This window comes from Microtus pennsylvanicus, chromosome 17, assembly GCF_037038515.1.
Source record: "Microtus pennsylvanicus isolate mMicPen1 chromosome 17, mMicPen1.hap1, whole genome shotgun sequence".
In the NCBI taxonomy this organism is placed as follows: Eukaryota; Metazoa; Chordata; class Mammalia; order Rodentia; family Cricetidae; genus Microtus; species Microtus pennsylvanicus.
Window position 1 is genome coordinate 45,515,650 of NC_134595.1, and position 18,343 is coordinate 45,533,992.

Sequence of the window (18,343 nt, forward strand, 5' to 3'; positions counted from 1 at the left end):
TCTCACATATTATTTGAATTAAACCTCTAGACTTGTGGGGTTGGATGTGAAAGCTAATGTATGTTCAAGGCACAAAACAGTTTCTGGAATAGTAAAGTACCCAACCAATAGTATCCATCCTTTAAAAGTTATTGTTTTCTTTGTCCTTAATCACAGGGGCCAATAATTTGTTTAGCATAGAAGGAACAATACAGCAGTCCCTGAGATAGCAAGGCCTTGACTCAAGCCGTAATCTTTGTATGTTTGTGATCTCTTGCATCTCATGTTTGGGTTGTCTGTCCTAATTTAAGGACTTTAGTCTGGGTGATTTGAAAATTGCGTTCCAGTTCTGAATCTCTGTCAGCTAACTCCTGTTCCCTCCTAGTTTCTGGCCCCAGTTTCCCTGGGCAAAACTGTTACATCAGACAATCTGAGGAAACACCACCCTTGTAAAAAGCATCACGTAATCATCCCTTTCACACCCATAATTCCGTTCCCATATAGTTTAGTAGTCCAACAAGATGGTGGTGGCACACACCTTTAATTCCAGCAGAGGCAGAGGCAGAGGCAGGTGAAACTGTGAGTTTGAGTCGAGTCTGGCTTACAGAGTGAGTTCCAGGACATCCAGGGCTATAAATCCTGTCTCAAAAATGAAAAAAAAAACATAAAAGAGGGAGATGGAGAAATTGTTTTGGGGCTAAGAGCACTTGCTGCTCTTTCGAGGACCTGGGTTCATCTCTCAGCACCCATATCGAGTGGCTCACACTGTCTGTAGCTACAGTTCTAGGGAACCCAGTAACCTCTTCTACAAGAACCTACCCATACATGGTGCACATACACACACAGTCAGGCACATACATACACATAATATTGAATTTAGGGGAAAAAAAGTCTGATAAGAGAACAAGGAAAGAAAATAAGCTAGCACTACCTAGCCTAGTGTGTTAAGAAATTTTAACCTGCTCTCTTGTCTAATGGTTTGCACAAAAGACTAGAATGACTTCTTGGAGAAAAAAAAGTATGTACTTGAGCATTTAATGTTTTTGAAGCTTATGAATATAGCTTCCTGCTGAAGGAGTCATTTTTGAGTGGGAAAAGAGAGACGCTCACCAGGTTCTCCATGGCTCATTTAGCCATCTGCTATTTTTAGTTCCAGGCTTGCTTATTTCAGATGGAGTGCTAATAATGAACGTGCTGTGTGCTGTGCATTCCCACATTTGAAGCGGTAATGGTGCAATTCGCCTGGAAATTTCGAGAGTGTCCTGAATAAGGAAGACAGATCCTTCTGCTCCATGGTGCAGCTGCTTTCATATCAAAAGACAGCCTCAAGATTCTCTAGTTTGGGTACAAGGCAGAGAGGAAAAAAATTGGCTCTTACGCATTAAACTCAGTTTATTGTTGCAGAACAATGCCTGCCTTCTTGGTTGGTAAACTAGATGGGAGAAATCGCTCACTTAGAGCTTCTGAGATCTGGAGGGAGGACAGAAGGCTCCTCCTCCTCTCACACACTGAATATATTTAAAGGACTTATTGGACTTCTGTGGCTTAGTCCTTGCATCACTCCATGATAGCAATACCACTTGACAAAGTTGTTCCAGGGACCATAAAGGTGTTTATAAAACCATGATCACCTAACAGATGCATAGAACATGTTTGATGCATGCTTTCTATTAGTAGAGGAAAGAAGGCTGTGGAAGTTAGAGGGTATACTTTCCATCTTGGCAGTTTCATTATATGTCCAGTGTCTGCCAAGCCCTCTTCTTTCATTTGTGATTTGATCTCTTCTTTTAATCTTCTTCCTCTACTCTCTCCAGCTGGCAGTCAATGAGCAAATGTTTACTGAGTTCATTTGGGGAAATTATGATGAACAAGCTTGACATGGGGTCATATAATGTCATGCATAGGGAGAGGGAGACAGGGTGATCAAAAGGGCAAGGCAAGCCTGGTCAAGGTGAGACCATGTGGCAAAACAAAATAAAATAATATGAATGAAAAGCCAGCTATATCTTTGTAAAGTACTCCCCGGAATGTGAAGAAGGAAAGGTGTTTTGACTCATGGCAATCCCAGTCAAATAGTCCAAGAACAAAGCGGCTAGTTTTGCCTGGGGTTAAGAAGCAACAAAAACCCTAGATTTGAAGAGTGTGTTGAAAGATGGATTTGAGTTGTCTAGAGATCTGGGAAAGCTGGGGAAGACAGCCTCTTCAGAATGGTTTTCCCTCTTTTGTTCATAAGTACCCCTTTTAGGAGTACTGCTCTTTCCTCTCCTGTAAATCTTTCTCTTTGCAGAGTGCAGGATCTCACCAGCTTTAACTTTCACCTCGAGGTGAAAGCCATCTCTTGCTTCAGCTTTCCTTTCCCAGGAGCCTGCTTCTTATATTTCTAATGGGTGGTTGTTACACGTGGATCTGCTGTGGTCATCTTGGACTCTGTGTCTCAATACAAACTCCTTTCTTTCCCAACTGAAACTCTAAAGGAAATTTGACTCCTAGACCAGAAGTGATGGTGGTTCCGTCAGTTATGTTGGCTTGCTAGTTCTGTGCCAGCTGAAACACCTCTTTGCTTATTTCCAGTCCCACAATTCACACCAAAATTTATTTTTCTTTTACACATTAAACACTACCCACTTTACCCCACAGACTATTGTAAGAGAAGGATATGCCATTTATGCTAGGTTTTCTCTCACTTTCCCATACACAGCTACTTGCTATACTCGTGCAGTCTTCCTACTAGGCATTATTTATTTATTTAACTGGAGAATCAGTGGGCAAGACAAGAATAGAAATACACATAGAGTCTTGCTCTATTTGATTGTGGCAGGACCACCACAATCAAAGGAATAATTAATAAATATCTATGTCAGATAATGAGAACTACAGGAACCATCTATAAGATGAAGGCTTAAAGAAGGAAGATGCTATTTTGGAAAGTGTATCTTGGCAGGCTTCTCTAACACTATGCTGAAAGAGTTTCGAAGGCTGTGAAGATAACATGGAACAGAGATCTGAATGAATCAAGGTGTCAGTCACACTCCCAACCAAGGAAAGTGCAGTGCCCAGGGAGAGGTCAAGAGCACAAATGGAGGCTCAAGGCAGGAGCACACATCTGCAGGACAGCAAAGAGCCTGTAATGGCCAGGGGAGAGAGTTGATGGGAAGAAAATTTCCCAGAAGTAGGAAAAGAATCTTTTATCTTTTGATAAGAAGACATCTGTGGCTAAGCTGGGACCTCGAATTTTCAATGTCTACAAGCATGCTAAGACTTCTTTTCTGAAATTCTCTTATTATAATTTTAGAACATCTAGTCAATGGGTTAACTGTTTATTGAGCAAGTTTATAACAGCTTAAACGTCTAACGTACACACACAGACACATCTAGAAATCAGAGGATTTTGTTCAATTTCATAAATATAAGTTTATTTTGATTTAATCTATGTCTTTGCTGACTTTTCTTTTGGAGCCTTCTGTATTCCACTCTTGGATAAAATACCCTTCCGTTATTTCAGAGGGAAATTGCAAAAAGTCTATTTAAAGCATAGCAAACTACTGAGCAGAAAAAGTGGCAGAAGAAAAAGCACTGTGTAGAAGGGAAGGTAGCCTCGATAAACCTTTCACACTGGGTTTATCCAAATGTCAAGGCAGAGTCTTCCTTTCAATGATAATTTCCCTGGATAACTGGGTTCTTGTGCATTAGCCTTATTTTACAAGAGAGACCTGGATTCTAGTGTATGAGTAATAATTAGTCATGGGATAGTCCCCATAATTCTTTTTGCTTAGATGTAAAAGATTCTTGAATTATGTATGCTATTGACACCTTCCAAGACTTAAGTATGTTCTAATTGATTAGCATAAAAGGATAGTAAAATAAAGGGATTCTTTTAGTGTTTAGAATAAAGCAATTTCTCATCAGCAAAAAGGAATCAGAGCCTAGCAAACACCAAGTTGAAGGTACCGTTGGTGGGAAAGCCTGGGGAGGAAATGGCTGAGTGTGGGATTGCCATGCTTTGTGCCCCTTACTGTAAAGGAGGGATGGGAAGGGCTTCAGTAACTTCAGATAATCATGCAATATGGTTAATAGTCTGGCCTCGGTTAAATTACTTTTTATAACAGGAAACTCTTATTTATAAAATGCTTTTAGCACTGGTACTTGATCTAATTAAGCTTGTTGCTAGTAAATAAGTAATAAAACTGGATTCTAAAATGTATCTGAGTGTAAAATGAAAATGCATCATAGGGAAAGGAAGTAAAATTTGGACTTTGTGTGCATTGCTTAGGTACTCTGTTCGCTAACCTGGGCCTACATGTACCCTCATGAGGCAAGGCACAAGCAACATGATTCCAACACATTCCAGTTATCTTGCTGCTTTACTTGTAATCCCTAGTTACGCACATCCTAGAAGCTACACTGCATCTCACTGCAGTTCTGAGGACTGGAGAGAAGGACAAAGACAATTCGGAACTTGAAAAGATGCTTGGACTAGTGAAGAAGCATCAGGCTGTTTTTGTCTACTTCTGTCACATCCCACAGATGTTAGCTGCCCAGGGGAAAAAAAAATCCTTTCAAAGTTGATCAGAGCTTTTCTCATAGGAGTGCAACCAGGTTTGAGTCTAGAGTATGATATGTATAACAGAAGCAGACACACTCAGGAAATGAAAATATAGCCTAATTTATGGATGGTCAGCAATGACTTGAACACAATCAAGTTAGATTTATAGGTAGAAGAAAGTTCATTGATTGTTAGATAATTGCTGTGTGGAACCAGTGTATCACTGTACATTTGTAAGATCAATGAAATGAATTATTATTTTAATAGTAAGTTATGCAAAATACATGAAAAATCACTTATAATGGATATATATCCATATTTATGAAATGCATCTAAGGCTATTGTTAATTTTAAACTACTCTGTGAAAGGTATGCAGTACAGAATTTACCATTGGCAAAAGGACAAGTCTTTAATAGTGATGTGTCACTTCATTATTAAATGATGAAGAATTTTTGGCCCCTGAAACCTAAAAGATAGTGATAATTCTGTTTCTCAGATTCATTTCTCCTCCAGAAGAAGCCATTGAAAACAGGAAAAGCTATCTGGAAACACTGAAGTAGACATGTAATCTAGAAACACATTTGCTCTTGGAAGTTCTTCTCCTGGAGATGCATGAGTCCTGGGGTAAATCTTCTGGGGTGGGTCACTTTCACAAAAGGCAGAAATGAGACTGGTCCATCTGGACACACTAATGAATAGGCTCTCTCAGAGAGATGTCTGAGTCAAAGGTGTATTAGTACATTGACTATGTCCTCCTTTCTTCTTTGAAATGGACAGAATGGAAAACCATTGCGTTGTGTGCAAGAGGATAAGCCTGGGAGGAAATGAGAAAAGATGGACGCTCCCAGGGCTGTCTGGCCAGAGAGGAGAGCCCGCTGGAGACGTCTAAAGTAAAGGAGTTTTTAGATCCAGGACTGAGAATAGAGAATAACCTCAGTTGCTGCTGACAGTGATCAGGGTAGGAAGTCTTTCTTTAAGTACCCCAGGAGAGAAAGAGAACTTCAAATGCCAGATTGTGTTTTCAAAACTCAAAAGCCTTTCCGTTCCTGGATAGATATATTTAGTTTACAGTTTCAAGAAAGTTTATGGTAATTGCAAGTACTCAGAAGGAAGGATTTAATTCCAAAAGCATAGTATTGCTCAATTTTCACAAAATATTCTAAGCTATTTTGGGTTTTCAGAGTCCTACTTTTTTGGTTTAAAAGAAAGACAAAGTTCTAAAAGATCTTTCCGGGCCTGTTCAAACAAAGCAGAGAAGATTCGAGAATAAAACTGGCACATCCTCAATCAATGGCTAACAAAATTGTTGGAGGAGAGGGAGTTTATAGAAAGCCCTCCATCCTATCAACTTTTGGAATACAGAGAGAAGTCGTATTCATCTTTAAAATTAAGCTGCAGTTGATAGCTTTAGATAACCTGTCCCAGAAAGGTCACAATGGTAACATTTTTCAAAGCCCGAACTGGTGGTGGGAGGTGCAGGCAGCCTCTCTGGTTCAGGGTGAACTCCACTGCCACAATGACAAGAAAAGACATTTAGCATTGTGACCTGCTTTTCCTGACAGCAGAGGAAATGAGTCCCTGCTGGAAGCTTCACTATTTGCATTTTGTCCTCAGTACAACCCTGGAGCCTCCTCCATGTGGAGTGGCTGAGGATGTATAGAAGTTTCCTTAGATGGTCGGTTATGTTCTCAGAGGCAGTCTTGGTGTATGCTCATACAACTGAATAGATTCTGGACTCACAGTTATTTTTGCCCCTCTGGAGGGTCTCAGCTGGACCACCACTTCAGATGTTTTGGCCTAAATGCCCAGAAGTCATCTTCTGTGTGACCTTCACTACCATGCAGTTTTGATGACCTTGACTTTCGTATATGCCTCATCGTGGTTCTCCCTTTGCAACTGCTCCCACATAGGCGCTTCTCCTCACCTACTTAGTTTAGCCCATGAAGTGGCTCTTCTTGGCATCCCAGAGTCTAGTCATGTTTGGATTCAAAAGCTTGCCTTTAGACTTTCTAGCTTAGCCCTATTTAAACATCACCTTAACACAATAAATTTATATTTCCTGTCTTTTAAAAAGTTTCCATTTATTATTTATTTTATTGTATTTATGTGTATAGATGTTTTACCTGTGCATGTCTGGGCACCATGTGCTTGCACTGCTGGAAGAGACCAAAAGAGGGCATCAGATCCCCTATAACTAAAGTTACAGATGGTTTTGAGCCACAAAAGAGGTGCTGGCAGCTGAACTCAGAGCTTTTGGAAAAGCAGCCAGTAGTTTTAACCGTATCTCTATCATCCTGCCTGCCCCCCAACTTCCCATTTCTTTATTGCTTTAGAGTGGATATACAAGAGAGCATCTGGCCATTTGACAAAAAGTGACGAGGCCATTCTTCTGTATTTGATGCTGGGTCTGAAGATTGCTAGTGTGTGCCTCAGGATCACAGAGACCACATGGAGACTTCCATGTGTTTTACAGAGCAGAGGGAGACACTTCCTTCTTTAGACTGTAGCCAATCGCTTGTTTTTTCTCTCATTCTCTAGGTCTTTCCCCTCTGAATGATTACTCTGAAGAGTCATTACTAGTACAGAACACCACAAACATGATCCATGATGTCTCTATGTAGCTGTTCAGCTTCATAAAATCACTTAGCTTCTTGGGGGAGCAATGATGGGGTTTTTATTCCAAACATTTCTGTCTTTAGATATATGGGTTAGAATATTTGAATGTTTACATCTCCACATATTAGTTGAGTTTTGTTGTAATCGAATGTCCTCAAAAAAGATCTGAGTTTCAGTGAAAGGGTATTTTACAGAATGAAATAAAATATCAAGAGACATCTGATCTGTCACTCCTCAGATATATCTGAAGTACACTGAAGCCACTACAAGGGTCAGACATAGGAAAGAAGGCTTGAAACTTCAAAGAGTGTGATCAGATGTCATAGGAAGATCAAACTGTCTCTTGGCACCTGAAGAATTCTCTGTCTGCACCCTTTGATAAGTCTATGCAAGATTAATGTGACATGAAAAGAAAAAGACGTTTTGGGTGTCAATTTTCTCTAAAAATTTATTCTTTGTGTCAATATGATTTAGAAACTTTATTTCCCTCTATCTGAAATAGTATATTTTTGGTCCATGAAATAAAGTAAGGATCAGGAATGTTCCACTGTTGTGGGAGTATGAGATGGAGCACAGTGCTTTCAAGAGATAAGAAACCATAAGAGTATTCAATATGGAGGGATATTGTGTGAGATGTGCCCATGCACCTGACATCACATACTGAGCAGAAAAACCTGGCATGTAGTTCCAGTGCTTGGGGGATGGAGCTCAGGTGTTTGAGGAGATTCCACATTCAGCAAGTTTCCCAATTCTACTGCTTTGAGATGGAGATAATCAAAATCTATTAAGATCTTGATCTTATAAGGATGTACTAAAGACTTTTCACTTAAAGTTCAATGAATATAAGATTATAATTTATAATAATTTATCGTATGTAGTAGAAAATCATTACAAATCAGTTTGGGGAAGCTGACACTATTTCTCCTATTAGGAGTTACAGCAAGGGAACCATTAGGCCGCGCTCTTCCGGGGTCACTGGGAGTGAATGAGATCGCCTTCTCCCACTCCAAACCCTTTGCAGGTTTCTGCATCATTGTGTGATTCTGACATTTAACATGTACAGTTTTGAGAATCAAATTCTTGACATTGAAACTTATCCTAGATCTTCAGTTACTACATTAGAGTGGCCTGCATGTTATTTAGCACAAACTCCAACTTGAATGGACCGATAGATCTGCTTAATGTTCTGTGCTGGGTAAGTTTCTAAGGCCATGTTCAGGTACAAGAGCCTTCACTATCAGTGTAGGGAACGAGAAGGAGAAATTGTAGCAGCAGCAGCAGCAGGATTTTGTCAATACTCTATTGAACCATGCAGTAGCTAACATTTCATATAACTTTATCTGGTAATCTCCCTAGCTCTTAGAAGCAGAGGCAAGGGGCTGGATGAGAGCTTACTCATTAAAATGCCTTCTTTGTAAGAATGGAGTATGAGGTCATTGCCCAGAGCCTATAGCTGAAAACAAAACCTGGAAAGAGTTGGAGGAGATGGAAGATTATGATCAAAATGTATTGTATGAATGTTTGAAACATTAAAAACCAAGACAAATCCAATATTTTCTTGTAATCCCAGGGCTGGGGCTGGGGAGCGGGGAGAGCTAAGCTAATTTTTGAGGCTCACTGTCAAGCCAGACTATGCTACCTCCCTTGATTATTTCCAGGCCGATGAGAGACCCTGTCTCAAAATGAAATCAGCTGAAGTGATGACAACCAAAACTATCCACCCACACATCAGACACAACTGTGCACACATAAATATGCCTGCACATAAAAATGCATTTGCACACTCATGAACACACAGAGAGATAAGTAAACAAGAGAAGGGATATTCCTGCATCTACAGTTAGCATGATCATGTACCTTATTTTGTACATCAGAGTGCTTCTGAGAACTGGAAAGTTCTATCATGCAAGCTCCAGACAGTGTCTGAAACGGTGACTAAGTGGGCACCTGAAATCTTTGGAAAGGCGGCCTTCCAAAGGAGAAAATACAAATGGAAGAATTCTTCGTAGGAATACATCCACCAGAATGTATTTTTGATGCAGTAGCTTCTCCCCAGCCATGACCAGAGGATCTGGGTCAGATTCCAAAGCCCTGAGGGATTCCTTATGTTACACATGAAAGAAATCATCACTTTGGTGCTTTTCAGTGGATGGTTATTGTTATTTTTCTCTGGTCCTTATCTTACTTCTTCCATCAGATGCTTTAACAATATGTCAATTCTGATGAGTTGGCTTGGTGAGAAAGAGGTGGAAGCTGTTACATTGGATGAGTTTGGGAATTGCCAGAAGATGCCAACTGCCCACATTACTTTTGCTGACTATGAGTGTGATGTGTGATTCGGCTGGATGGTAGGACTTGTTCCTTCCAAGATATAATTAACCTATTCTTTTGGCCTGCTTTGGGATGAACATCGTGTGTGTGTGTGTGTGTGTGTGTGTGTGTGTGTGTGTGTGTGTGAGCGCCTACACATATGTGTGTGCTCATGCATGGGCCTGTGTGTACCTTTGAGACAATATCTCATTACCTAGCCCAGGATGATCAGGTATGTGATCAAGGATGATAAAATCTTAGGATTGAGTTTTGGGTTTAATTTGTTTTAACTGAGACATTATTTTGCTACATAGCTAGCAAAATTGACGCATTACTCAGACTCACCTCATCACTCTTGACTGCTTTTAATTTTTTGAATAAACACCCTGCTTCTACCAGTTGTCAGCACAATAGCTTCCAGACATGAGTTTTTAAAACAGAAAGGAGCATGGCCACCTTCCCCACCCCATAGAAATGGCTGTAACTAAGATAATATCATGAATTACCCTCTCATTATTAAGTTATTTTTCTGATACTGTACACTCTTTGATAAAATTACCCTGTCTAATAACATTAGCAGTAGGTAATCTTTCTTTCAGGGTGTTTATGATATGCCTGCCAGACATAGATCTCAGCATTTCACGTCTGCTGCCTCATTCTGGTCTTGTCTCACTCCGTTGAGACAAGAGGTAATAATATTATCTTCATTTTTTTCAGATAAGGAAATTGAGTCATCCAGAGTTATCCATTTGTAGCAAATCACATAACTCACAATGAATGAGGAGTTGGCTGTCAGATCCAGGTATTGTGGCTTCAGTCCTTTCAAATGCCACATGGACTCTCACCACCAGGAATGTATGCGCCTTAGACATTAGACAGTACAGAAAACCCACTGTTTTGTGAAACACATATCATCTGGTGCTTACTGCATGATCTGAGTCACAGACTCGGAAATGTACCTAAGGTTTGCAGGTTTGCAGCTTACCCCTCTTATATAAAGTTCAAAATTAAAAATTTAGAGTTGGAGGACCTCACCTCAGGATCCTATACTAATTGGGACTTAAAGCATCAATTTCCCTATAGAAAATTTATAGCAGGAAACATCATAATTCATCCCATTGAGAGGTCTTAATTAGATTGGTTTATTCTACATTTGATTTTGAGTGTATATATGTGTTAGATTTCACTGTAAATGGCTCATAAAAGCTGTGGTTAGACACTTAGTCCAAAACCTGTGGTGCCAGTGAAAAGAGACAGAATGTTTAGCTGGAGTATGGAAGGAAGTTTGCTCCTTAGAGACATGCCCATGATGGGGATAGAGGAATCTTGGATTTCACTTTGATGCTTTCCTATGCCATTGTTCTAACTCATTACAAACACAAAAGCAACAAGGTCAAGATATCAAAGACTTGAACCTTTGAGGCTAGGAACTGAAGCAAAAAAAAAAAACTTTTCTTTTAAACTTACTTATCTTGGTTCTTTTGTCTCAGCTAAGGAAAGCTCATGTATGTAGTATGAAAAGACATTGATAAAATTGTGTTTGCTGTTTTTTTCTATAATGCGCTGTTCTCTATTGTATATGTTTGCTAATTTTGTACTTTAAAGTTATCAATTTATAAAAAGTTGCATAGGTAACAGAAAAAATAAGCTGATTAAGTGGGCATAGTACTCAACAACTTGATATGTATATATACACACATGAATATATGTAATGTATATTACGTATATGTAGTATACATGTATATAAAGTAAAATAATTTGTCTCAATTTGCACATGGACGTGTTTGCATAATCAAAAAAGTATATATTGTGATAAGTGAAATAACCTAGTGTGGTATTCTCTAAGCTTGAATGAGAATCACTACACTGTCCTCCATTAATTAATTAATGTTATCATTAAATAGCGACAAAATATTAATTGGGGTGATCAGAATCTTAGACATTTTGCTTTAATGTCTTAAATTAGGGCCTTAGACTGACAGAAAAAGAGGGTGGTTAAATTGAGTTATTTTATTTTGTGCAAACAAGTATCTTCTGCAAGTATTGCGAAGCAAGACAGCTGTCCAACTAAGATTTTAGGAAATTCAATTCTACTTCTAAAGTAATCCAAGTATGTCCCTCTCATTGGGAAGCCATGCCCTACCTTTTGGCATTCATAAATTTTGCTTCAATGTGACGTACCTCAACACGGTAGGTCAAGCCAGTGAAAACCTGGGAAAATTGTCCATGTTCCAGTGGCTCTGTTCTCTGCCTGTCTTCGTGCCTGGTAGTACAGAACAGCTGGGAATGGGTTGCTTGGACAACGAAGGCTTACCATTTTCAAGTCAGGACTCTGGGAGTTTGGGTTATTTAATCATTTCTGTGAATTGCCTTTTTAAAAAGTGTCATCAAGACATATGTAAGAAAAACGTGTGAGTAGTTGGTTGTTTCTCTGGTTTCTCTACATAAGGAAATATGCTTGAAAGACCAAGCCTAGCTGCTTTTCCATTGGTGGGAAGAAGGTGCCATGAGGAGAAGTTACCTTCTTACAGGCCGTGATGGAGCCAGCCAGGCCGCCGCCCACTGCACCGCTGCTGTTCTGCTGTGGTTCCAAGACTTCATGCATCAGTGATAACTCCACGGTGCTGTGTGTCCCGGATGCCAAAGAAAGAGAGCACAGTCCAGTGAGTCATCTCTCTACGCAGAAATGCAGAACCAGTCAAGCATTGCCTGATGTCAAGCCCATCTTTTCTTACTGGGCTCAACACCGCCAGTCGCCCGGCTCAAACTGGCCTTTCCTTGTTGGGTTCCATTGGGAATTGGAACTAGGATGGATGGACAATCATATTGTGAGCAGAAAGCTGCAAGCCGCTGCTTCCCACAGTGCTGAAATGGACACAGTCCCATCTGTCTGACTTCAAACGGTGCTAGCCACTTTTGTTCAGCATTATTTTAAAACCAAATGGGCCTTTCTCACTTGTCCCAGTAATTCAGCTCTGCCAAACCAACACAACATACAATACTCATCTCATTATTTTCAAAATGAAGGTAAAAAAATGATTTTACCCAAAAAAAACCACAGCGCGGCATGACTTCAGAAAGAACACGAGCTCAGCAGGGACGAGTCACCCCGTACCATCTCTGTGGTGGCAGGGTGTCATCCACCTTGTCGGTTTCCAAAACTTGAAATGCTTCCCTATATCTGCACCAGACTCTGTTGGGTTTGATTATGTTCTGAACTGCATCAATATTTTTAAAGATTTGGAATTATTGTTACTTTTTTTTTTTTTCGAGGCAGGGTTTCTCTGTGCTAACAGCCCCCGTTGTCCTGGAACTAGCTCTTGTAGACCAGGTTGGCCTCGGGTATTGTGACATTTTAAGAGATGATAAAAAAAAATGAAGTTTTTATTTTCAAAATCTGCTTTCACTACATAACTGACAGCTGAAAATTAAGTCCCCTTTAATACTAAAACATCTAATGAATTTCTAAAGCATTTCTAAATATTGTTTTCCTTCTGAAAGTGTGAATATTGGAATCCAAAGGCATACTCATATTATGGCACACATACTTTGCCGTGATTGCTGACCACCACATAGATATGCACAATTCATTAAAGAGTACTTTTTGAAATATCTGATGGTTTCCTATGAAATTTTCTGAGACACAGGTAGCTTTTCTAAAAGAAAGTTAACTAAAATAAATCAATTCAAATAAACAACACATTACTAACAGCATCCTACTCTTGCTTCAGGTTATAACTTAGTTCTGTGAGGTCAGAATATGTGTGTAGTCTGTTGGTGTTTCCATTAATTATAATAACTGATGGCGTCTTGTGACAAATCACAAAATCCAGACAAGTTTCCAGAGTTCAAACTTCTTATGTGTTACTTTATGAGTAATTGATGCCCTGAGGACTACAATGAATTCAATATAAAGTAAAGGCCAACACTCATATTTTCCTCACGTAAGAAAGGAAAAGTAAGAAAAAGTAAACAAAAGAAAATAGTCATGGAAGATGCAAAGGAGATATGAAGGAATAGAGTAATAAAAAAGATGCAAAGAAGGAAGAATAGGTTAAGATGGGTTACAAATTATTAGTAAGTGATAGACAAGATCACAGCCAAGTTCATCTTAGCCCACCATACCTGGTCTGTGAAACCAGAAAATGGTGCCCAATTCCTTTTCAGAGTCTCTCAAGCTCTTTGGGGAGGAATTCAGGAAGATCTGGGTCCTGTTGTTATTTTCCCCCAGGTAGCTTTGGTAAACTAGTGGATCACTTCGACCAATCAGTTTAGGACTTAGGTCCAGAGTTAGGGCATATGTCACATCTTTTTTTAGGGTTAGGGAATTTAGGAAGCGGAAGTAGAAAGGTAATATGTAAATCTGAGAAGGGTCCTGACTAATAGCCACTGCTGAGAAACAGTGAAAACAGCAAGCCAACACGCTCCATCTGCTCTAGAAGGAGCTTCATCTGCTCTAAAGAGTTCAATAGATCCCAAGGCAGCAAGAGGGCGATGGAGGAATGAAGATGAGAGGAACTTACATAGCTATCCACCAAGCATCTATTATCGGGTTTTAGAAAGCCTGGAATAGTGCTCAAGCTTGAGAACTGTTCACTCATCCACAAAAAAGAAGAAATGGGGACTCTGCCCATAGATTTCTCCATGATTGTCTCATGGAAAAATGCATACAGGAATTGAAGCTTTGTTACTTGTCTGCGAGGCTCATTCCATTGGCTCAAGCAAGACTATATACATAATAAATAAGTTAACTATGTACATATACAAATACACATTTAATTACTGTTGTGAGAAGTAAATGAGGGAACGAGTGACATCATAGGTATAAAGTCAGTGTAATATGATATTATTGGAAAGCATTATGCAACTTTACCACACCAACATCGGAAGCAGATACTCCTACTTATCTTCAAAATCACCAAAGATAGGGCTTCAAAGATATCTAATAACCGTAACAAAAATGTAGGAAGATCTACCTTCTGAAACCACATTAACGGTGTGGATTTCCAGCATGTGACTACACAATTGCCTCCATCTGTCCCATGGCCTTTGGGATAGAGATGCAAAGTTTGAGTTTTTGCAAAGATTTTTGTCCTTAGTCTCCAGGGAGATAAAACCTTGGCTGTTGGAGGAGGAAGCAAGGTGGCGGGGCCACGAAACTCATGCGTTTATTAACATGAGCTCAAGTTGATATGAAAAGAATCTCTGGCAAGACACGTTACCGTTCTGTAACTTGCGTTAAGGGGCAAGCCTGAAAATTCTTCCTTGAGGGGTTTTCCTTTGATTTGACAAGTGTTGATAATATTTATGAAGGCCAGCCTTCCGGGCTGGTTTTCATGTGGAAGCTTACAAAATCTATTTCAGATGAGAAGGAAGATAAGGTGGAATAGCAGACATAAAAGCTAAGTATGATGGAAAGGAGTCATTTTAAGCTGATCCTCCAACAAGAAGCCTTCTTTACAAAAAACAAAGTCATTTGTGAACAAACAAGATGTTCAGGGGCCACTACACTGCCTGTGTTGCCGACTCCTATGGAATGAGCGAGTATACCAATATCCAAGGTCACATGATTTCCCCAGAGAGGAGTTTTCTTTGTATTCCTACTCCAAACTCGGTCCAGGAACCAGCACTAGTTGTATGGATCAGGGTTTGTGAGAAGCCTGAGAATTTGGGTTCTTCCTTGTAACTACTGAATCAGAATAAACAAATGGTTGTCAAAGTCAGGTGACTTCCGTGCCCACAAATATCTAAAAATTATTTCTCTGTCATGTTAAGCGATGTACATTCTAATTTGCCATAGTCCTTTGTATGTGATGTTTTTTCATCCCAGAACATTCTTTCTAATGTTCCTCCTCTTTTATTAATAACCCCTCCTCTATCAGTTGTCTTTGCTTCAGGTTCCTCCACCTCGCCCAAACCATGAAGAACACAATTCCCCTCCAACATCCTTCCAAATCCCCATGAGCACACAAACACATTGACACCCCTTACTCTTCCCACCTCATTCTGTGAAGAGAGATGCTCACTGTCCTCTTTGTCCCAGGAGCATCCCGAGCCACATCTGCTTAAAGCACTTGTCAAGAAGGCCATTCTGGGTATAGTATTTCTCTCTCCCACTTTAGCATGTGGGTTTTAAAAGGGTAGCAACCACGGAGGACCCTGGACAATGCTAGGCAGCAAGCAATTGCCCGGTTTATTTGTTCCCATCTTTCTGGGAAATCAGTTAACCTCAAAAGATTAGACACAAACATGTGTTTGCATTCATTGTTTAATTTTCAGCAGCAGTGACAGATGGTAGGATAAGCCTATCTGAGAAGATAATTTAAAGTATTTCCCAGGATAGTTCTAATGAAAAAAAAAATCCCTGCTGTTATTGTTGCTAAACACAGAGCAAAGCCAAATACTTTTAGTAGATTGCAAAAAAATAAGATTTGGTCTTGATTTCTCTCCACTTAAAGGGTGTTTTTGGTCAAATGTAGTGATTATCATTTGCTGTTTCTGTCAGCCCTTGTCAAGGATGTGGACTTTTGAGCTCTCTACTAAACCCTTGCATCTCAACCCTTGAAGACTCAGCTCCATCTGGAGAGATCTTGAGTGAGCAATTGAAATACACTCATTATTATCAATTTAAGAAAGTGCCACCATTGAGAATTGTTTAGAATTTAAAATATGTGTTTGCACAGCTCGAAGTGAAAAGTTGCTCTACTGAATGTCCTTATTTTATCCTCATCCAAAGAAATTTACTTGTAACATGCAGGTTAGGCTTTTAGGCCAATCTTTCAAAAATTAATTTGTAGCACAAATCACATGGTATGATAGTGTCTCTTGTTTTTGATCTCCTGAGTCATCTCTTGACTGAGGCTTGGTTCCTGCCTTTGAATAAGCTTTTAGTCTGACTTTTATGAGTGCCCTTTGCAGCTATGCCTGGCCCTTGGTCTACTAAGCCTGAAATTAAAAACACCCTTCCTACCACAGTTTAGCAAGAGGCCTCTTAAACTGATTGTCTGACCAACTTTCTCACCCCTTCACCCATGTTACGGTCCTTGGTCAATTTTTGGCAAGTACATTTAGTTCAGTTTTACAAACTCCCCTAGCTTTATATGCCAACATAATATTTCCCTTTTTGGTGATCCTTTTATCCTGCCTCTTGTCTAAATTTCTCCTTAGTATATTAGAGTTACGCCCAGATCTGTATTAATGTCACTTGTATCCATTGCAATAGCTTCCATAAAAGCTTTCTTGTCAACTTAAACAGATATCTGGTATAAAACATCTGTTTTACACTGTATTCTCTAGTTGTATCAAGTAGGCAAGATTTTGTATTCTTTTTATGTTAAATTTTGTGCTCATATGTATGCCCTACTTCTTCACCCCACCAGTTTGGAGGTATCCATGCAAGTTGAATTCTTGATCAATTTAGCTGTGGTTAATTTAGGCATATTGAGTCCTCATGGACTGTAAGAGTTTAGTAAATGTATAAGAGGAACCAATTAGTCAATGTTGAGCATATTTGGATCTTTTATGTATCCTGTTTCGATACTGAAAGGTTTTCAAATAACTAAGAAATGAAGTACAGACCTTTGATATCATACACCAGCAGAATAATAGCAATAACAATGCTATCAAGTGGCAACCCTTTGATGTTCCTACATGAAGACATTTTAGAAGCAAGTGAAAAATGACCACCTCATTACCTGCTGTCATATTATACTTCAAAGCAAGTATAAGCATTATGACAACACTGTTATGCATTATCAAAGAATGAAAGGCATTACCTTCTAAATAAAAGATAGCTAATGGCCTTTCCCTATGATTATTTTGTCCATGGATCATATAGAATTTCCATGCGGACCCAAGATTGGCTACCATCTTTTTTCAGTGCTTTGTAGTGACAATAAGAAACTACAACAGGTCGTTCATTATTAATCATAAAACAAGTGGGTTCTTCTTGGCAGAGACAATGGCCACAAAATAGCTATGCTCTAATTTAATCTCAATGATTAAGTAGCAGATAAAGAACAAAGGCCTGATTATAGTCTTGTTGCTTCCTTTGAAATATAATTTGTAAAGCCAACAGCTAGTAATTTCTCTGTTGTCGGTATTACTTGTACTGAAGTCTTTTGTACTACGAATTGTGTTGAATATTGCATAATTAAAGCTCTTTATTTGGAGATTTCAAAATCTAGCAGCTATGTCCATAAATAATTTGGAAATACGTCTTAATTAGAGACTAGGCAAAATGACGGGGTTACGTTAGGAAAGACAACCAACAGTGACTGTTTGTGTATGAAAGGGATTGTGTTATAGATGGTGCACAGCGTTGAAGGGCTTCCACAGAGCAGGGTCTGTGTGTCAGATACTGGATTTTGCAAACTTATGCTATTTCTGCTAAGGAGATGATGACAGACAATATGCACATGGCTTTAATCACTACCATGTAAATTCTTAGATTTTATTTTTTTTTAAATGTTGCTTCACAGTCTTGGACTTCACCAAGATCCTAAGATGTAATTTGGAAACTGTGCCACCTAGCTCAGGAAACATATCAAGCCAGAAAACACAATGATTATATGTAGTTTTGTACTACTAAGGCTACAGGGTAAATTCTTTCAAAACATACAGGCTATCAATCATATGCAAAAACTCATGAACTAGTAACATTATGACAATACATTCATATCACTATTGCTAAGTTAATTTTTATGAATGAGGATTCATATAGAGATGTACCTTGATGTTAACTATGTGAATAGTTATGCCAGAATTTAATCTCTTTTTAAAAAATGTAAAAGGTATTTCAGCTGCATAGATAAAACATATTGCTTATGTCCCTTCATTCAGCTGCATCAGACCTTAGTGCAGGTGAACTCAGGAAACATGATACAGGCATTGCT

General features: G+C 39.2%; 1 protein-coding gene across 8 annotated transcripts in view; it reads right to left on the reverse strand.

Annotated features, from left to right (window-relative positions):
- The window catches only part of Sphkap (SPHK1 interactor, AKAP domain containing), a 137,878-nt gene that overhangs the window by 89,695 nt on the left and 29,840 nt on the right, over positions 1–18,343 (reverse strand). For all 8 annotated transcript variants that reach the window (XM_075952209.1, XM_075952212.1, XM_075952210.1 and 5 more), the window contains one exon: positions 11,971–12,073. In XM_075952209.1, coding sequence (XP_075808324.1) covers positions 11,971–12,054 — 84 coding nt within the window. In that variant the 5' untranslated portion in view covers positions 12,055–12,073. The remainder of the gene's footprint in view (positions 1–11,970; positions 12,074–18,343) is intronic.